General features: G+C 45.0%; 1 protein-coding gene across 2 annotated transcripts in view; it reads right to left on the bottom strand.

Moving 5' to 3' along the window:
- Positions 1-18,020, bottom strand: part of epn3a (epsin 3a) — a 63,739-nt gene extending 45,719 nt beyond the window's left edge. The window contains exons 1-6 of one of the 2 annotated variants that reach the window (XM_090197632.1): positions 17,620-18,020; positions 6,894-7,250; positions 4,843-5,001; positions 4,418-4,501; positions 4,110-4,223; positions 359-536 (exon numbers count right to left, since the gene is read on the bottom strand). In XM_090197632.1, coding sequence (XP_090053758.1) covers positions 359-536; positions 4,110-4,223; positions 4,418-4,501; positions 4,843-5,001; positions 6,894-6,962 — 604 coding nt within the window. In that variant the 5' untranslated portion in view covers positions 6,963-7,250; positions 17,620-18,020. The remainder of the gene's footprint in view (positions 1-358; positions 537-4,109; positions 4,224-4,417; positions 4,502-4,842; positions 5,002-6,893; positions 7,251-17,619) is intronic. The other variant, XM_090197633.1, reaches the window with a different exon arrangement.
- Positions 18,021-18,817: the final 797 nt, after the last annotated feature.

Here is an 18,817-nt window from a genome sequence, read left to right on the forward strand (position 1 = left end):
ATCTAGGTACCAAGCTACAACACTGCCTCCACGGCTGTGGAAGGAATGATAAAAAAAGTTTAAAAAGTATGTCGGATGACAGAGAGTATTTACAAGGAGCCGCCCCTTTTGTGACGAGAAACGACATGGCAACTCCGTAGACCGAGTAGTAAGCTTTAGGAGAACTAGGTTAAGTTTAGGAAAGGGGTTGGGGTTAGCTGAAATGAAAAATAAAAAAATTGTCCCTGACCCGACTCAAACTTATCGAGCCACGACCTGGCCCGACCTCAGAACAGCCTTTGTTTCCAATAACGCGATTGCGTGTGTGTGTGTGTGTGTGTGTGTGTTTGCATATCCCCAGTTGCATGGTACTACTCACAATTGAAAGAGGAATGGGACTCCCTGGACCGGCTGAAGTCATCCCCGTAGAGAGCAGTCATGCTGGGCTGGCTGGTACGGCGGCCTGGGTAGGGTGGAGGTAGAGAACTAGAGCCCATCCCTGACCCTGCAGCTGCTCCAGCCATCCTCTCCTTGGTCTTCAGGGCCAGGGTCCTCTCCTAGACAAATAGATAGCTAGGTATTTACATAATGTAGATAGGGATTTTATTCATCATCGATGGGACAATACCAGGACGGTTTCCTGGACACAGATTACGCCTGGACCTGGACTAAAAAGCCAGATCAATGGAGAAGTCCAGGAGCAGACATAATGTGTCTGATGTCCAGGACCAGACAAAATGTATCTGATGTCCAGGACCAGACATAATGTGTCTGATGTCCAGGACCAGACATAATGTGTCTGATGCCAAACAGAAGTCCAGGACCAGACATAATGTGTCTGATGTCAAACAGAAGTCCAGGACCAGACATAATGTGTCTGATGTCCAGGACCAGACATAATGTAGCTGATGTCCAGGACCAGACATAATGTGTCTGAGGTCAAACAGAAGTCCAGGACCAGACATAATGTGTCTGATGTCAAACAGAAGTCCAGGACCAGACATAATGTGTCTGATGTCCAGGACCAGACATAATGTGTCTGATATCTAACAGAAGTCCAGGACCAGACATAATGTGTCTGGGGTCAAACAGAAGTCCAGGACCAGACATAATGTGTCTGATGTCCAGGACCAGACATAATGTATCTGATGTCCAGGACCAGACATAATGTGTCTGATGTCCAGGACCAGACATAATGTATCTGATGTCCAGGACCAGACATAATGTGTCTGATGTCAAACAGAAGTCCAGGACCAGACATAATGTGTCTGGTGTCAAACAGAAGTCCAGGACCAGACATAATGTATCTGATGTCCAGGACCAGACATAATGTGTCTGGTGTCAAACAGAAGTCCAGGACCAGACATAATGTGTCTGGTGTCAAACAGAAGTCCAGGACCAGACATAATGTATCTGATGTCCAGGACCAGACATAATGTGTCTGATGTCTAACAGAAGTCCAGGACCAGACATAATGTGTCTGGTGTCAAACAGAAGTCCAGGACCAGACATAATGTGTCTGATGTCCAGGACCAGACATAATGTATCTGATGTCCAGGACCAGACATAATGTGTCTGATGTCCAGGACCAGACATAATGTATCTGATGTCCAGGACCAGACATAATGTATCTGATGTCCAGGACCAGACATAATGTATCTGATGTCCAGGACCAGACATAATGTGTCTGATGTCCAGGACCAGACATAATGTGTCTGATGTCCAGGACCAGACATAATGTGTCTGATGTCCAGGACCAGACATAATGTATCTGATGTCCAGGACCAGACATAATGTGTCTGGTGTCAAACAGAAGTCCTGTACCAGACATAATGTGTCTGATGTCCAGAACCAGACATAATGTGTCTGATGTCCAGGACCAGACATAATGTGTCTGATGTCCAGAACCAGACATAATGTGTCTGATGTCCAGGACCAGACATAATGTGTCTGATGTCCAGGACCAGACATAATGTATCTGATGTCCAGGACCAGACATAATGTATCTGATGTCCAGGACCAGACATAATGTGTCTGGTGTCAAACAGAAGTCCTGTACCAGACATAATGTGTCTGATGTCCAGAACCAGACATAATGTGTCTGATGTCCAGGACCAGACATAATGTGTCTGATGTCCAGAACCAGACATAATGTGTCTGATGTCCAGGACCAGACATAATGTGTCTGATGTCCAGAACCAGACATAATGTATCTGATGTCCAGGATCAGACATAATGTATCTGATGTCCAGGACCAGACATACAGTGGGGCAAAAAAGTATTTAGTCAGCCACCAATTGTGCAAGTTCTCCCACTTAAAAAGATGAGAGAGGCCTGTAATTTTCATCATAGGTACACTTCAACTATGACAGACACAATGAGAGAAAAAATCCAGAAAATCACATTGTAGGATTTTTTATTAATTTATTTGCAAATTATGGTGTAAAATAAGTATTTGGTCACCTTAAACAAGCAAGATTTCTGGCTCTCACAGACCTGTAACTTCTTCTTTAAGAGGCTCCTCTGTCCTCCACTCGTTACCTGTATTAATGGCACCTGTTTGAACTTGTTATCAGTATAAAAGACACCGGTCCACAACCTCAAACAGTCACACTCCAAACTCCACTATGGCCATGACCAAAAAACTGTCAAAGGACACCAGAAACAAAATTGTAGACCTGCACCAGGCTGGGAAGACGTAATCTGCAATAGGTAAGCAGCTTGGTTTGAAGAAATCAACTGTGGGAGCAATTATTAGGAAATGGAAGACATACAAGACCACTGATAATCTCCCTCGATCTGGGGCTCCACGCAAGATCTCACCCCGTGGGGTCAAAAGGATCACAAGAACGGTGAGCAAAATTCCCAGAACCACACGGGGGGACCTAGTGAATGACCTGCAGAGAGCTGGGACCAAAGTAACAAAGCCTACCATCAGTAACACACTACGCCGCCAGGGACTCAAATCCTGCAGTGCCAGACGTGTCCCCCTGCTTAAGCCAGTACATGTCCAGGCCCGTCTGAAGTTTGCTAGAGAGCATTTGGATGATCCAGAAGAAGATTGGGAGAATGTCATATGGTCAGATGAAACCAAAATATAACTTTTTGGTAAAAACTCAACTCGTTGCAACTGAGTTGCATCCAAAGAACACCATACCTACTGTGAAGCATGGGGGTGGAAACATCATGATTTGGGGCTGTTTTTCTGCAAAGGGACCAGGATGACTGATCCGTGTAAAGGAAAGAATGAATGGGGCCATGTATCGTGAGATTTTGAGTGAAAACCTCCTTGGCATTGAAGATGAAATGGGTCTGGGTCTTTCAGCATGACAATGATCCCAAACACACCGCCCGGGCAACGAAGGAGTGGCTTCGTAAGAAGCATTTAAAGGTCCTGGAGTGGCCTAGCCAGTCTCCAGATCTCAATCCCATAAAAATCTTTGGAGGGAGTTGAAAGTCCGTGTTGCCCAGCAACAGCCCCAAAACATCACTTCTCTAGAGGAGATCTGCATGGAGAAATGGGCCAAAATACCAGCAACAGTGTGTGAAAACCTTGTGAAGACTTACAGAAAACGTTTGACCTCTGTCATTGCCAACAAAGGTATATAACAAAGTATTGAGACAAACTTTTATTATTGACCAAATACTTATTTTCCACCATAATTTGCAAATAAATTCATTAAAAATCCTACAATGTTATTTTCTGGATTTTTTTTCCTCATTTTGTCTGTCAAGTGTACCTATGATACAAATTACAGGCCTCTCTCATCTTTTTAAGTGGGAGAACTTGCACAATTGCTGGCTGACTAAATACTTTTTTGCCCCACTGTAATGTATCTGATGTCTAACAGAAGTCCAGGACCAGACATAATGTGTCTGATGTCAAACAGAAGTCCAGGACCAGACATAATGTGTCTGATATCCAACAGAAGTCCAGGACCAGACATAATGTGTCTGATGTCAAACAGAAGTCCAGGACCAGACATAATGTATCTGATGTCCAGGACCAGACATAATGTGTCTGATGTCTAACAGAAGTCCAGGACCAGACATAATGTGTCTGGGAAAACAGAAGCAGACACACATTCTGAACAACACCAAACCAACAGAATACAGGTACCATGTCATACCTGTTTCAGCCTCTCCTCATCCCTCATCAGAGCCACCAGCTGCTTGGCCTTCTCCCTAACATTCACCCCCTGGTCCCTGCCATCCCTGTCTGTGAACTGGAAGTCCCGTAGGGTCTACAGAGGAGGAGGAGGAGGAGGAGGAAGAGGGGGAGGAAGAGGAAGAGAAGGAAGTATACTTTATTATACTTTCTTTGCAGATAGTTTTTTTGGTTTCAACGCCCTGAGAAAGAAACCATTCAGAAGCCAGCTCAGTGCACTCACTCAGACATTTATCCCGACAGACTCGGGATTCGAACCGTCAACCTAACCTGTATGGTGTAGACGTTCTCCCTGCACTGCTGCGCCACGCGTTCCGAGCCCGTTTTGATCAGGTAGTCGAGTAGAGTCAGGGCCTAGCAATAAAATAACAATCCACTTCACTTACACACCAACACATTTCAAAACAGACACCGCACACATATCTAACAGTAGATAGAAAGACAAGGCAACGGGTTAAACAATAAAAACAGACACCACACATCTAACAGTAGATAGAAAGACAAGGCAAAGGGTGAAACAATAAAAACAGAATATGATGATAAAAATGCATATGAACAGGATATTTAAAGAATGAAAGGAAAACTAACAATAGTTTGTTAGTAAATATCATAGAGAAAACAATTAGTTTCCAGGTGAATGTTGTTTGTTAGTAAATATCATAGAGAAAACAATTAGTTTCCAGGTGAATGTTGACCTTATAGACGTGTCTCCAGTTCTTCCCGCTGTCGTTGAGGCGTTTCCAGATCATACCCATGACCTCGGTGAACGCCACCACGTTGAAGGTCAGGTCAGCGATCTCTGACATCAGAGAGGAGGGGGGGCCCCACGGGTCGTTGGAGGTCGCCTCGCGGACCTTCATATAATAATAATATGAATACATATTTAGTTGGTGAAAATATCATTCGGGCCGGGATTCAATCCCATCTCATTTTGTCAGCGATGCGCCATTTAAAAAGTAATTTCCGAATGAGCCGACATACGCAGCATTCAGCGTGAATGAGGTCTCCGAAACATTCCCTTTAAAATCACCAACAGAGCACGATCGGTTTGAATCCCAACAGAAATGATAAACTACAATATATAAGAATGATTTATCATGGCTCTTTTCTCAGACCCAAAGAAGCTTTACAATATATACAGTTGAAGTTGAAGGTTATACACTTATGTTGGAGTCGTTAAAACTCGTTTTTCAACCCCTCCACTCATTTCTTGTTAACAAACTATAGTTTTGGCAAGTCGGTTAGGACATCTACTTTGTCCCTGACACAAGTCATTTTTCCAATAATCGTTTACAGACAGATTATTTAACTTATAATTCATTGTATCACAATTCCAGTAGGTCAGAAGTTTACACACACTAAGTTGACTGTACCTTTAAACAGCTTGGGAAATTCCAGAAAATGATGTCATGGCTTTAGAAGCTTTTGATAGGCTAATTGACATAATTTGAGTCAATTGGAGGTGTACCTGTGGGTGTATTTCAAGGCCAACCTTCAAACTCAGTGCCTCTTTGCTTGACATCATGTGAAAATCAAAAGAAATCAGCCAAGACCTCAAATGTCCAAACGATTTCCAAACGCCTGAAGGTACCATGTTCATCTATACAAACAATAGTACGCAAGAATAAACACCATGGGACCACGCAGCCGTCATACTACTCAGGAAGGAGATGCGTTCTGTCTCCCAGAGATGAACGTACTTTGGTGCGAAAAGTGCAAATCAATCCCAGAACAGCAAAGGACCTTGTGAAGATGCTGGAGGAAACAGGTACAAAAGTATCTATATCCACAGTAAAACGAGTCCTATATCGACATAACCTGAAAGGCCGCTCAGCAAGGAAGAAGCCACTGCTCCAAAACCGCCATTAAAAAAAACAGACTACAGTTCGTACTTTTTGGAGAAATGTTCTCTGGTCTGATGAAACAAAAATGGAACTGTTTGGCCATAATGACCATCTTATGTTTGGAGGAAAAGGGGGAGGCTTGCAAGCCGAAGAACACCATCCCTACCGTGAAGCACGGGGCTGGCAGCATCATGTTGTGGGGGTGATTTGCTGCAGGAGGGACTGGTGCACTTCACATACTAGATGACATCATGAGGACGGAAAATGATGTGGATATATTGAAGCAACATCTCAAGACATCAGTCAGGAAGTTAAAGCTTGATCGCAAATGGGTCTTCCAACAATGACCCCAAGCATACATCCAAAGCTGTGGCAAAATGGCTTAAGGACAACAAAGTCAAGGTATTGGAGTGGCCATCACAAAGCCCTGAACTCAATCCTAATTTGTGCGAGTAGTGTGTGCGAGCAAGGAGGCCTACAAACCTGACTCAGTTACACCAGCTCTGTCAGGAGGAATGGGCCAAAATTCACCCAACTTATTGTGGGAAGCTTGTGGAAGGCTACCCCAAACATTTGACCCAGGTTAAACTATTTAAAGTCAATGCTACCAAATACTAATTGAGTGTATGTATGTAAACTTCTGACCTAATGGGAATGTGATGAAAGAAATAAAACGTGAAATACATCATTCTCTCTACTATTATTCTGACATTTCACATTCTTAAAATAAAGTGGTGATCCTAACTGACCTAAGACAGGGAATTTTTACTAGGATTAAATGTCAAGAATTGTGAAAAACTGAGTTTAAATGTATTTGGCTAAGGTGTATGTAAACTTCCAACTTCAACTTTAGGTAACAATACAAATGTTAAATAACAACAACAACAAGCACAACAACAAACCTTGATCTCTGCCTCTGAGTATTGGTTGACCATGTTCTTCACCTGGCGGCGGAGAGATGATGTCTGCATGGTGATTGGTCAGTGTTTCACAGGTGTTATGAAGTGGGCAATGGAATCATACAGTGGGCCCGCCCACTAGCTTTCTTCTCACAGGTAGAGTTAAGGAGGGGGGAGTCTTTAACTGGGATGGAGGAGGGAGGTAGGGGGGGAGGAGGTCAGTAGAGTTAAGGAGGGGGGAGTCTTAAACTGGGATGGAGGAGGGAGGTAGGGGGGGGAGGAGGTCAGTAGAGTTAAGATGGGGGAGGAGATGAGATGTGGTCCTCTAGATGAGTTCAGTGACGCCCAGAGTGTGTGTTCCTGGTCGGGAAGAGAACATCACAGTTAGACTGACATAACGATGCACACTGTAATATCAGTGACCAGTAGACCAGGGATGTGTCCCTAATACACCCTATTCCCTATATAGTGCACTACTTTAGACCAGGACCCATAGGGTAGTAGTGGTGCACTAAGTAGTGTACTAGGGAATAGGGTGCCTTTTGGGACAAGAGAGAAAGAGACATGGTGGGACCTGACCACACACAGAGAGAGCTGACTATAGACCATCTACCATCCCTCTCTGTCCAGTCAGCCATTTCAGAATCATGAAGGACAAAAGGATGTTTTTTTTTTACAGGAATACAAATATTAGTTTTGAGGAGGGGGACTTAACCGTGAGGACACAGCCCTTTGTAGCGCACTACTTTTGACCAGAGCCTATAAGGGGACATATAGGGGATAGGGTGCATTTTGGGACTTATCCCTATATAATAAAATCCTACACACTGCCATTGTCAGTATCACTTGCTTGTCAAGCTCACAGCCTTCGTCAAAGCTTTTGCTTTCATTTTGAGGGTATGGGGAATAGGGTGCCATTTGGGATGGGCCCTAACTGATTATTTTTAGTCTATAGTCATAGGCATTGTCTTCTTTGAAAGTTTTGTTATGGCAACAGACAGGGAGGAGCACCGCCCCCTGCTTGTTTTTCTGACAGGATTCCATCATCACCATGGCAGCAGAGCAGAAAAGCGGCTTGGTCACCAAAGGTGAGAGTTACTGAACAGCTACGGACAAACCTGTTCCACTACTGTAATAAGAAACGGCTGTGGATGTACCTGTTACACTACTGTAATAAGAAACGGCTGTGGATGTACCTGTTCCACTACTGTAATAAGAAACGGCTGTGGATGTACCTGTTCCACTACTGTAATAAGAAACGGCTGTGGATGTACCTGTTCCACTACTGTAATAAGAAACGGCTATGGATGTACCTGTTCCACTACTGTAATAAGAAATGGCTGTGGATGTACCTGTTCCACTACTGTAATAAGAAACGGCTGTGGATGTACCTGTTCCACTACTGTAATAAGAAACGGCTGTGGATGTACCTGTTCCACTACTGTAATAAGAAACGGCTGTGGATGTACCTGTTCCACTACTGTAATAAGAAACGGCTGTGGATGTACCTGTTCCACTACTGTAATAAGAAACGGCTACGGACAAACCTGTTCCACTACTGTAATAAGAAACGGCTGTGGATGTACCTGTTCCACTACTGTAATAAGAAACGGCTGTGGATGTACCTGTTCCACTACTGTAATAAGAAACGGCTGTGGATGTACCTGTTCCACTACTGTAATAAGAAACGGCTGTGGATGTACCTGTTACACTACTGTAATAAGAAACGGCTGTGGATGGACCTGTTACACTACTGTAATAAGAAACGGCTGTGGATGTACCTGTTACACTACTGTAATAAGAAACGGCTGTGGATGTACCTGTTCCACTACTGTAATAAGAAACGGCTGTGGATGTACCTGTTCCACTACTGTAATAAGAAACGGCTGTGGATGTACCTGTTACACTACTGTAATAAGAAACGACTGTGGATGTACCTGTTCCACTACTGTAATAAGAAACGGCTGTGGATGTACCTGTTACACTACTGTAATAAGAAACGGCTGTGGATGTACCTGTTCCACTACTGTAATAAGAAACGGCTGTGGATGTACCTGTTCCACTACTGTAATAAGAAACGGCTGTGGATGTACCTGTTCCACTACTGTAATAAGAAACGGCTGTGGATGTACCTGTTCCACTACTGTAATAAGAAACGGCTGTGGATGTACCTGTTCCACTACTGTAATAAGAAACGGCTGTGGATGTACCTGTTACACTACTGTAATAAGAAGGTTCAGGGCCCACCTGTCTGCACCGTCTACCACATACCTGTCCCAGACCTGACCAAGATCCTTATAGGACACACACTCTACCACATACCTGACCAAGATCCTTATAGGACACACACTCTACCACATACCTGTCCCAGACCTGACCAAGATCCTTATAGGACACACACTCTACCACATACCTGTCCCAGACCTAACCAAGATCCTTATAGGACACACACACTACCACATACCTGTCCCAGACCTGACCAAGATCCTTATAGGACACACACTCTACCACATACCTGTCCCAGACCTGACCAGGATCCTTATAGGACACACACTCTACCACATACCTGTCCCAGACCTAACCAAGATCCTTATAGGACACACACTCTACCACATACCTGTCCCAGACCTGACCAAGATCCTTATAGGACACACACTCTACCACATACCTGTCCCAGACCTGACCAAGATCCTTATAGGACACACACTCTACCACATACCTGTCCCAGACCTGACCAGGATCCTTATAGGACACACACTCTACCACATACCTGTCCTAGACCTGACCAAGATCCTTATAGGACACACACTCTACCACATACCTGTCCCAGACCTGACCAGGATCCTTATAGGACACACACTCTACCACATACCTGTCCCAGACCTGACCAAGATCCTTATAGGACATAAACCTTGTCAACTTGTCATCATACATGTTGGAGAAATTAATTGACTACTTTCCTATTACAATATTGTTTCATCCCAACAGCACCCCACGAAAAGTGATGTGACTTTAACTACATCCAGTCTGGTAAAAAGTGATGTGACTAACTACATCCAGTCTGGTAAAAAGTGATGTGACTAACTACATCCAGTCTGGTAAAAAGTGATGTGACTTTAACTACATCCACTCTGGTAAAAAGTGATGTGACTAACTACATCCAGTCTGGTAAAAAGTGATGTGACTTTAACTACATCCACTCTGGTAAAAAGTGATGTGACTAACTACATCCAGTCTGGTAAAAAGTGATGTGACTAACTACATCCAGTCTGGTAAAAAGTGATGTGACTAACTACATCCACTCTGGTAAAAAGTGATGTGACTAACTACATCCACTCTGGTAAAAAGTGATGTGACTAACTACATCCACTCTGGTAAAAAGTGATGTGACTTTAACTACATCCACTCTGGTAAAAAGTGATGTGACTTTAACTACATCCACTCTGGTACAACAACAGAACAGCCCAGATCTGGACGACAACAAACTACTTCATGTTACCAGCATGCTGCCAGGGCCCTGAGTCAGACAAAACACCACCATCACGCCAGTAACTTTCCTCTCATAATTCAGCAGTACCTATTAAACAAAGGGTTTAGAGCAAGCAGATCCTCTAACTCAGTCAGACGTTGACCTGGTCGTACGTCTCCATGTCTGAAACTTCTAGAGGCTTTAGGATTCAAGGCAGGTTCATAAGGGAATGGTATATACTATATATACAAAAGTATGTGGACACCCCTTCAAATTAGTGGATTCGGCTATAACATCCACACCCGTTGCTGACAGGTGTATAAAATTGAGCACACCGCCATGCAATCTCCATAGACAAACAGCCCGGCCCATACCGAAGAGCTCAGTGACTCTTCAGTTGCCATCCTATGACACCGTCAGTTTGTCATATTTCTGACCTGCTAGAGTTTCCCCAGTCAACTGTAAGTGCTGTTATTGTGAAGTGGAAACGTTTAGGAGCAACAACAGCTCAGCTGCGAAGTGGTAGGCCACACAAACTGTGTGCTGAAGCACGTAGCGCGTAAAAATTGTCTGTCGTCGGTTGCAACACTCACCACCGAGTTCCAAACTGCCTCTGGAAGCAACGTCAGTAAAATAACTGTCAGGAGCTTCATGAAATGGGTTTCCATGGCCGAGCAGCCGCACACAAGCTTAAGATCACCATGCGCAATGCCAAGCGTCTGCTGGAGTGGTGTAAAGCTCACCGCCATTGGACTCTGGAGCAGTGGAAACGCGTTCCCTGAATCACTCTTCACCATCTGGCAGTCCGACAGACGAATCTGAGTTTGGCTGATGCCAGGAGAGCGCTACCTGCCCTAATGCATAGTTCCAACAGTAAAAAGGAATAATGGTCTGGGGCTGTTTTTCATGGTTCGGGCCCTTTAATTCCAGTGAAGGGAAATCTTTTAGCTACAGCATAAAATAACATTCTAGACAATTCTCTGCTTCAAACTTTGTGGCAACAGTTTGGGGAAGGCACATTTCCTGTTTCAGCATGACAATTTCCCCATGCACAAAGTGAGGTCCATGCAGAAACCAGGCTTAATCGCCCAACATCAATGCCTGACCCCACTAATGCTCTTGTGGCTGAATGGAAGCAAGTCCCCGCAGAAATGTTCCATCATCTAGTGGAAAGTCTTCCCAGAAAAGTTGAGGCTGTTATAGCAACAAAGTGGGGAACAACTCCATATTAATGCCCATGATTTTAGAATGAGTTGGACGAGCAGGTGTCCACATACTGTTGGTCATGTAGTGTCCATGGTGTGTGTTAGAAGCAGTGCTATTGACTTGTATCGATCCAGCTGAATCCCTCTTGAATGTATCGATCCAGATGAAGCCCTCTTGAATGTATCGATCCAGATGAAGCCCTCTTGAATGTATCGATCCAGATGAAGCCCTCTCGAATGTATCGATCCAGCTGAAGCCCTCTTGAATGTATCGATCCAGATGAAGCCCTCTTGAATGTATTGATCCAGATGAAGCTCTCTTGAATGTATCGATCCAGCTGAAGCCCTCTTGAATGTATCGATCCAGATGAAGCCCTCTTGAATGTATCGATCCAGCTGAAGCCCTCTTGAATGTATCGATCCAGCTGAAGCCCTCTTGAATGTATCGATCCAGCTGAATCCCTCTTGAATGTATCGATCCAGATGAATCCCTCTTGAATGTATCGATCCAGATGAAGCCCTCTTGAATGTATCGATCCAGCTGAATCCCTCTTGAATGTATCGATCCAGCTGAATCCCTCTTGAATGTATCGATCCAGATGAAGCCCTCTTGAATGTATCGCTCCAGCTGAAGCCCTCTTGAATGTATCGATCCAGATGAAGCCCTCTTGAATGTATCGATCCAGCTGAAGCCCTCTTGAATGTATCGATCCAGATGAAGCCCTCTTGAATGTATCGATCCAGATGAAGCCCTCTTGAATGTATCGATCCAGATGAAGCCCTCTTGAATGTATCGATCCAGATGAAGCCCTCTTGAATGTATCGATCCAGCTGAAGCCCTCTTGAATGTATCGATCCAGCTGAAGCCCTCTTGAATGTATTGACTGTAACATTGAATAGACTGGTGGCTGATGAAAATAGCCATGGATGCTTCCTGTACGGTCAGATGACCACTACCACTATCTCCAGTGGTCCTTACACATCCAGGCCAGAAACAACCCCACTACCACTATCTCCAGTGGTCCTTACACATCCAGGCCAGAAACAACCCCACTACCACTATCTCCAGTGGTCCTTACACATCCAGGCCAGAAACAACCCCACTACCACTATCTCCAGTGGTCCTTACACATCCAGGCCAGAAACAACCCCACTACCACTATCTCCAGTGGTCCTTACACATCCAGGCCAGAAACAACCCCACTACCACTATCTCCAGTGGTCCTTACACATCCAGGCCAGAAACAACCCCACTACCACTATCTCCAGTGGTCCTTACACATCCAGGCCAGAAACAACCCCACTACCACTATCTCCAGTGGTCCTTACACATCCAGGCCAGAAACAACCCCACTACCACTATCTCCAGTGGTCCTTACACATCCAGGCCAGAAACAACCCCACTACCACTATCTCCAGTGGTCCTTACACATCCAGGCCAGAAACAACCCCACTACCACTATCTCCAGTGGTCCTTACACATCCAGGCCAGAAACAACCCCACTACCACTATCTCCAGTGGTCCTTACACATCCAGGCCAGAAACAACCCCACTACCACTATCTCCAGTGGTCCTTACACATCCAGGCCAGAAACAACCCCACTACCACTATCTCCAGTGGTCCTTACACATCCAGGCCAGAAACAACCCCACTACCACTATATCCAGTGGTCCTTACACATCCAGGCCAGAAACAACCCCACTACCACTATCTCCAGTGGTCCTTACACATCCAGGCCAGAAACAACCCCACTACCACTATCTCCAGTGGTCCTTACACATCCAGGCCAGAAACAAGCCCACTACCACTATCTCCAGTGGTCCTTACACATCCAGGCCAGAAACAAACCCTACCTCTTGACCTCTTATATTAGGGGTGGCAGGTAGTATAGTGGTTTGTAACCGAAAGGTTGCTAGATCAAATCCCAGAGCTGACGAGGTAAAAATCTACTGTTCTGCCCCTGAACAAGGCAGATAACAGGTAGGCAGTCATTGTAAATAAGAATTTGTTCTTAACTGACTTAACTGACTAGTTAAATAAATAAAGAATAAAAATATTAGTTAGGTCGAACCTTCCCCATAGGATTCACACTGACTACAGATCTCTACAAGTCAAGTACCCCACTACCAGGGGTTGTTTTGACAAGGGCCTATAGGGGTCATTTTGGATAGGGGTCATTTTGACAAGGGCCTATAGGGGATAGGGGTCGTTTTGACAAGGGCCTATAGGGGTCATTTTGGATAGGGGTCGTTTTGACAAGGGCCTATAGGGGATAGGGGTGGTTTTGACAAGAGCCTATAGGGGTCATTTTGGATAGGGGTCGTTTTGACAAGGGCCTATAGGGGATAGGGGTCGTTTTGACAAGGGCCTATAGGGGTCATTTTGGATAGGGGTCATTTTGGATAGGGGTCATTTTGACAAGGGCCTATAGGGGATAGGGGTGGTTTTGACAAGAGCCTATAGGGGTCATTTTGGATAGGGGTCGTTTTGACAAGGGCCTATAGGGGATAGGGATCATTTTGACAAGGGCCTATAGGGGATGGGGGTCGTTTTGACAAGGGCCTATAGGGGATAGGGGTCGTTTTGACAAGGGCCTATAGGGGATAGGGGTCGTTTTGACAAGGGCCTATAGGGGATAGGGGTCGTTTTGACAAGGGCCTATAGGGGATAAGGGTCGTTTTGACAAGGGCCTATAGGGGATAGGGGTCGTTTTGACAAGGGCCTATAGGGGATAGGAGTCATTTTGACAAGGGCCTATAGGGGATAGGGGTCGTTTTGACAAGGGCCTATAGGGGATAGGGGTCGTTTTGACAAGGGCCTATAGGGGATAGGAGTCATTTTGACAAGGGCCTATAGGGGATAGGGGTGGTTTTGACAAGGGCCTATAGGGGATAGGGATCGTTTTGACAAGGGCCTATAGGGGATAAGGGTCGTTTTGACAAGGGCCTCAGTCACCAGGCAGGTTAATGTTCAGCTCCTAGCTACGTATTCATTGTATTTGGCTTCACTTCCTCCCTCTACCATCTACTGGCCCTGGGACAACACTGATGTATTCCTGGCATTCCTGTGTTGGAGTCTGTACAGGAAATAGCTATAAAAATGGTCAAGTTAGAGAGCCCTGTGCGCTGCAGGAGAGAGTGGAGTTGGGAATAGATGGAGTGAGTGAGTGAGTGAGTGAGTGAGTGAGTGAGTGAGTGAGTGAGTGAGTGAGTGAGTTGAGTGAGTGAGTGAGTGAGACTGGTCCCAGATTTGTTGTCTCCTTCTATAGCCTGGTCCCAGGTCTGTCGTCTCCTTCTATAGCCTGGTCCCAGGTCTGTTGTCTCCTTCTATAGCCTGGTCCCAGATCTGTTGTCTCCTTCTATAGCCTGGTCCCAGGTCTGTTGTCTCCTTCTATAGCCTGGTCCCAGATCTGTCGTCTCCTTCTATAGCCTGGTCCCAGGTCTGTTGTCTCCTTCTATAGCCTGGTCCCAGATCTGTTGTCTCCTTCTATAGCCTGGTCCCAGATCTGTTGTCTCCTTCTATAGCCTGGTCCCAGGTCTGTTGTCTCCTTCTATAGCCTGGTCCCAGGTCTGTTGTCTCCTTCTATAGCCTGGTCCTAGATCTGTTGTCTCCTTCTATAGCCTGGTCCCAGGTCTGTTGTCTCCTTCTATAGCCTGGTCCCAGATCTGTCGTCTCCTTCTATAGCCTGGTCCCAGGTCTGTTGTCTCCTTCTATAGCCTGGTCCCAGGACTGTCGTCTCCTTCTATAGCCTGGTCCCAGGTCTGTTGTCTCCTTCTATAGCCTGGTCCCAGGTCTGTTGTCTCCTTCTATAGCCTGGTCCCAGATCTGTTGTCTCCTTCTATTGCCTGGTCCCAGATCTGTTTTCTCCTTCTATTGCCTGGTCCTAGCTGCACCACTCAGGCTAGGTCCTAGCTGCACCACTCAGGCTAGGTCCTAGCTGCACCACTCAGGCTAGGTCCTAGCTGCACCACTCAGGCTAGGTCCTAGCTGCACCACTCAGGCTAGGTCCTAGCTGCACCACTCAGGCTAGGTCCTAGCTGCACCACTCAGGCTATAGGTCCTAGCTGCACCACTCAGACTAGGTCCTAGCTGCACCACACAGGCTTACTAGGCCTCTGTTTTCTATCTATATTAGGAATGGGTTCTATTTCCTTTCTCTTTCCTCACTCCATCCATAATGCAGGCTTGAGGATAGAACTACACTACTGTGTACCTTACAGCATATCCACCTTGACATGCCTACACCGTACCATCTCCTTCTCTCATTCAGTCAGTGGGTCCAAAAGAAACCGTGGGCACAGGGCAGCTCTCACACACACACACACACACACACACACACACACACACACCAAAACACCAACACACACACACACACACACACACACACACACACACACACACACACACACACACACACACACACACACACACACACACACACACACACACACACACACCAAAACACCAACACACACACACACACCAAAACACCAACACACACTTCATATATCCCCTTAGACAAACAGGGCTGGTCTGACAAGCCAACACTCCACTCCGACCCAAAACACAAACTCATCAAAACAAAACCAATATAAGAGGATACTTAAAGGGGCAATCCGTAGTTGAAACAATAACAAAGCATAGTCCTCGTCACTGTTTCTGTAAAAACCTTGAGGGACGAGGCTGGTGAGATTTAACCAATCTCATATTCATAACCAGAGCTATGGATGCAAGTGTAGACAACACTGGTGGGTTGGGACCTGTACAACCCTCGGTTGGACACAGGTAGACCTACGTGAGTTTAATTTAACCAATCTCATATTCATAGACAGAGCTATGGAGGACTGACCATCCATGATACAAATTATAGTTTTAACAGTGTTTGTTTACATTTACTTTGTTTGCAAACATTGGAGTAAAACCAGTTTATATTTAGGGTTCTGATGGGGCACCACAGTTGAACTAAGCTCCTGAGGAATGTATAAGTTATATTCTTCAATAATCAATGGGTACATATTATTCATTTCTAAGTCTGATGTAGCGACTGCAGATTTCCCCTTTAGTATCTGTCGTCTCTAAGAGGACATGATGGTTCCCGTATACAACTGAGAGACCATGACCTAGCCCTTGATTCAACATAACTCCAACCCTGCATGAGCACCAGTACAGTACAAGTTATAAATTATGTATGACTGAGCATGAAGACGTGTTATAGGCCTATTCTATGATGTAGGATCAAAGGCCTACAAGTGTAGACAGCACTGGTGGGTTGGGACCTGTAAATCCCCTGGGTTGGACACAGGTAGACAGACCTACGTGAGTTTATGTAGCCTAATGCTGGACAGGTAGACCTACGTGAGTTTATGTAGCCTAATGCTGGACAGGTAGACAGACCTACGTGAGTGAGACTTTGTAATGCAGGTGGAATCATGGTTTCATTTGAATGTTTAAAACCTTAGAAAGAGGCCCACAAATCATTTATGACAATAGTCCATCTCTGGATTGATTTCAGAATTGGCTCCGTCGTAAAATAATCTTCAGAGTCCTTGCTGAAGTTTGTTACATTGTAACGAATGAGTAGGCGATCGGCCACATGCCTACAATAGCCTTCATTACTTAACATCATAGGTGTGTCATATTTAAGCAATCGGGGATAGTTTTCTTGTTCATGTTCTGCTATCCTTACTGTTGACAAGTGTCTGCCCAACCTAACACCTGGGTCTACCGTTTTACACGTTTGTAGCTATATCCTAGATGAATTGCCCTGTCCAAGGTATCAGTTTCGCCCTCCGAGTTTAGGTATAAACTGGGGCAATGAACCCACATCATGCAGCACATTGCGTCAGATAGGACAGAGCAGGGCCCGGTTTCCCAAAACAGTAGTGCAGAACAGAGCAGCGAGCCCAACCAGGCAGGCACAGAGCACAACAGTGACTCAGCTATCGGTGCTAACAGTTACATACTAAACCGAACAAATGAACCGCTCAAACAAACCGAAAATCACGTCTACCAAACCACTGGGCGGTTTCCCGAAACCCCTTTCCTCCCCTTACCTCTTGCATCGCGCATCATTGGCGTCCCAACTTCGGAAACCTTTCAAAAGAAACTCCTCTCCTCAACATGTTTCCGAGCTCCTGTTTCGAATGAAACAGAAAAATCGTTGAAAAGGGGCACTAAAAGCCACAAACGAAAAAAGGATCTCCTGAGCAGTTCAGGATTATGTCCGGAAGAAATGTTCCGAATATTGTTTTCGGTGCAGGTGTCTTTGAAATTCTATCTGGTGTCCGGTAAAAAAAAGTTTATTGTGTGTGCATAAGGCTGAACACACAAACACATGAGCGCGGTGCTCGCAGATGGCAAAGAAACCCCCTGAGCACACAGTAAAAATGGAACGACAAGAGGGAGAGAGAGGTAGAATAGGGAGGGGTGCGTTGTGCCTGCGGAGTCAGGCTTTAACCCGTTGTATCCCGGGTGGTAAGCAACTTCAACTTCTCAATCCAATTTATTTTTCAATTTAAGGGGCTTTATTGGCATGGGAAACATATGTTTACATTGCCAAAGCAAGTAAATAGATAAACAAAAGTGAAATAAACAATAATACATTTACAGGGTACATTACACTCACAAATGTTCCAAAAGAATAAAGACATCACTCTCTCCTTCTCTCTCGCTCTCTCTATTCTCTCCAGTCAGAGGCCGAATGACCTGTCACAGACAAGTGTTGTGGGGACACTTTCACACACAGGGTGTCAGACACAGCTCTTGGTCTGTTTGGGGAGTACTTTAACATATGGTCCTTCATTTCTCATCATACAGATATATATATACTGGTGTGTTACTGCACTGTTTATTGGCAGGTGAGATTTATATGGAGAGTCAGTATCTATGACAGATTATAGAGGGATAGATGGAGAGTCAGTATCTATGACAGATTATAGAGGGATAGATGGAGAGTCAGTATCTATAATAGATTTATATGGAGAGTCAGTATCTATAACAGATTATAGAGAGATAGATGGAGAGTCAGGATCTATAACATATTTATATGGAGTGTCAGGATCTATGACAGATTATAGAGAGATAGATGGAGAGTCAGTATCTATGACAGATTATAGAGAGATAGATGGAGAGTCAGTATCTATGACAGATTATAGAGAGATAGATGGAGTGTCAGGATCTATGACAGATTATAGAGAGATAGATGGAGAGTCAGTATCTATGACAGATTATAGAGGGATAGATGGAGAGTCA

This window comes from Oncorhynchus mykiss, chromosome 13 (assembly GCF_057628025.1).
Source record: "Oncorhynchus mykiss isolate SJ-2025 chromosome 13, ASM5762802v1, whole genome shotgun sequence".
Taxonomy (NCBI): Eukaryota; Metazoa; Chordata; class Actinopteri; order Salmoniformes; family Salmonidae; genus Oncorhynchus; species Oncorhynchus mykiss.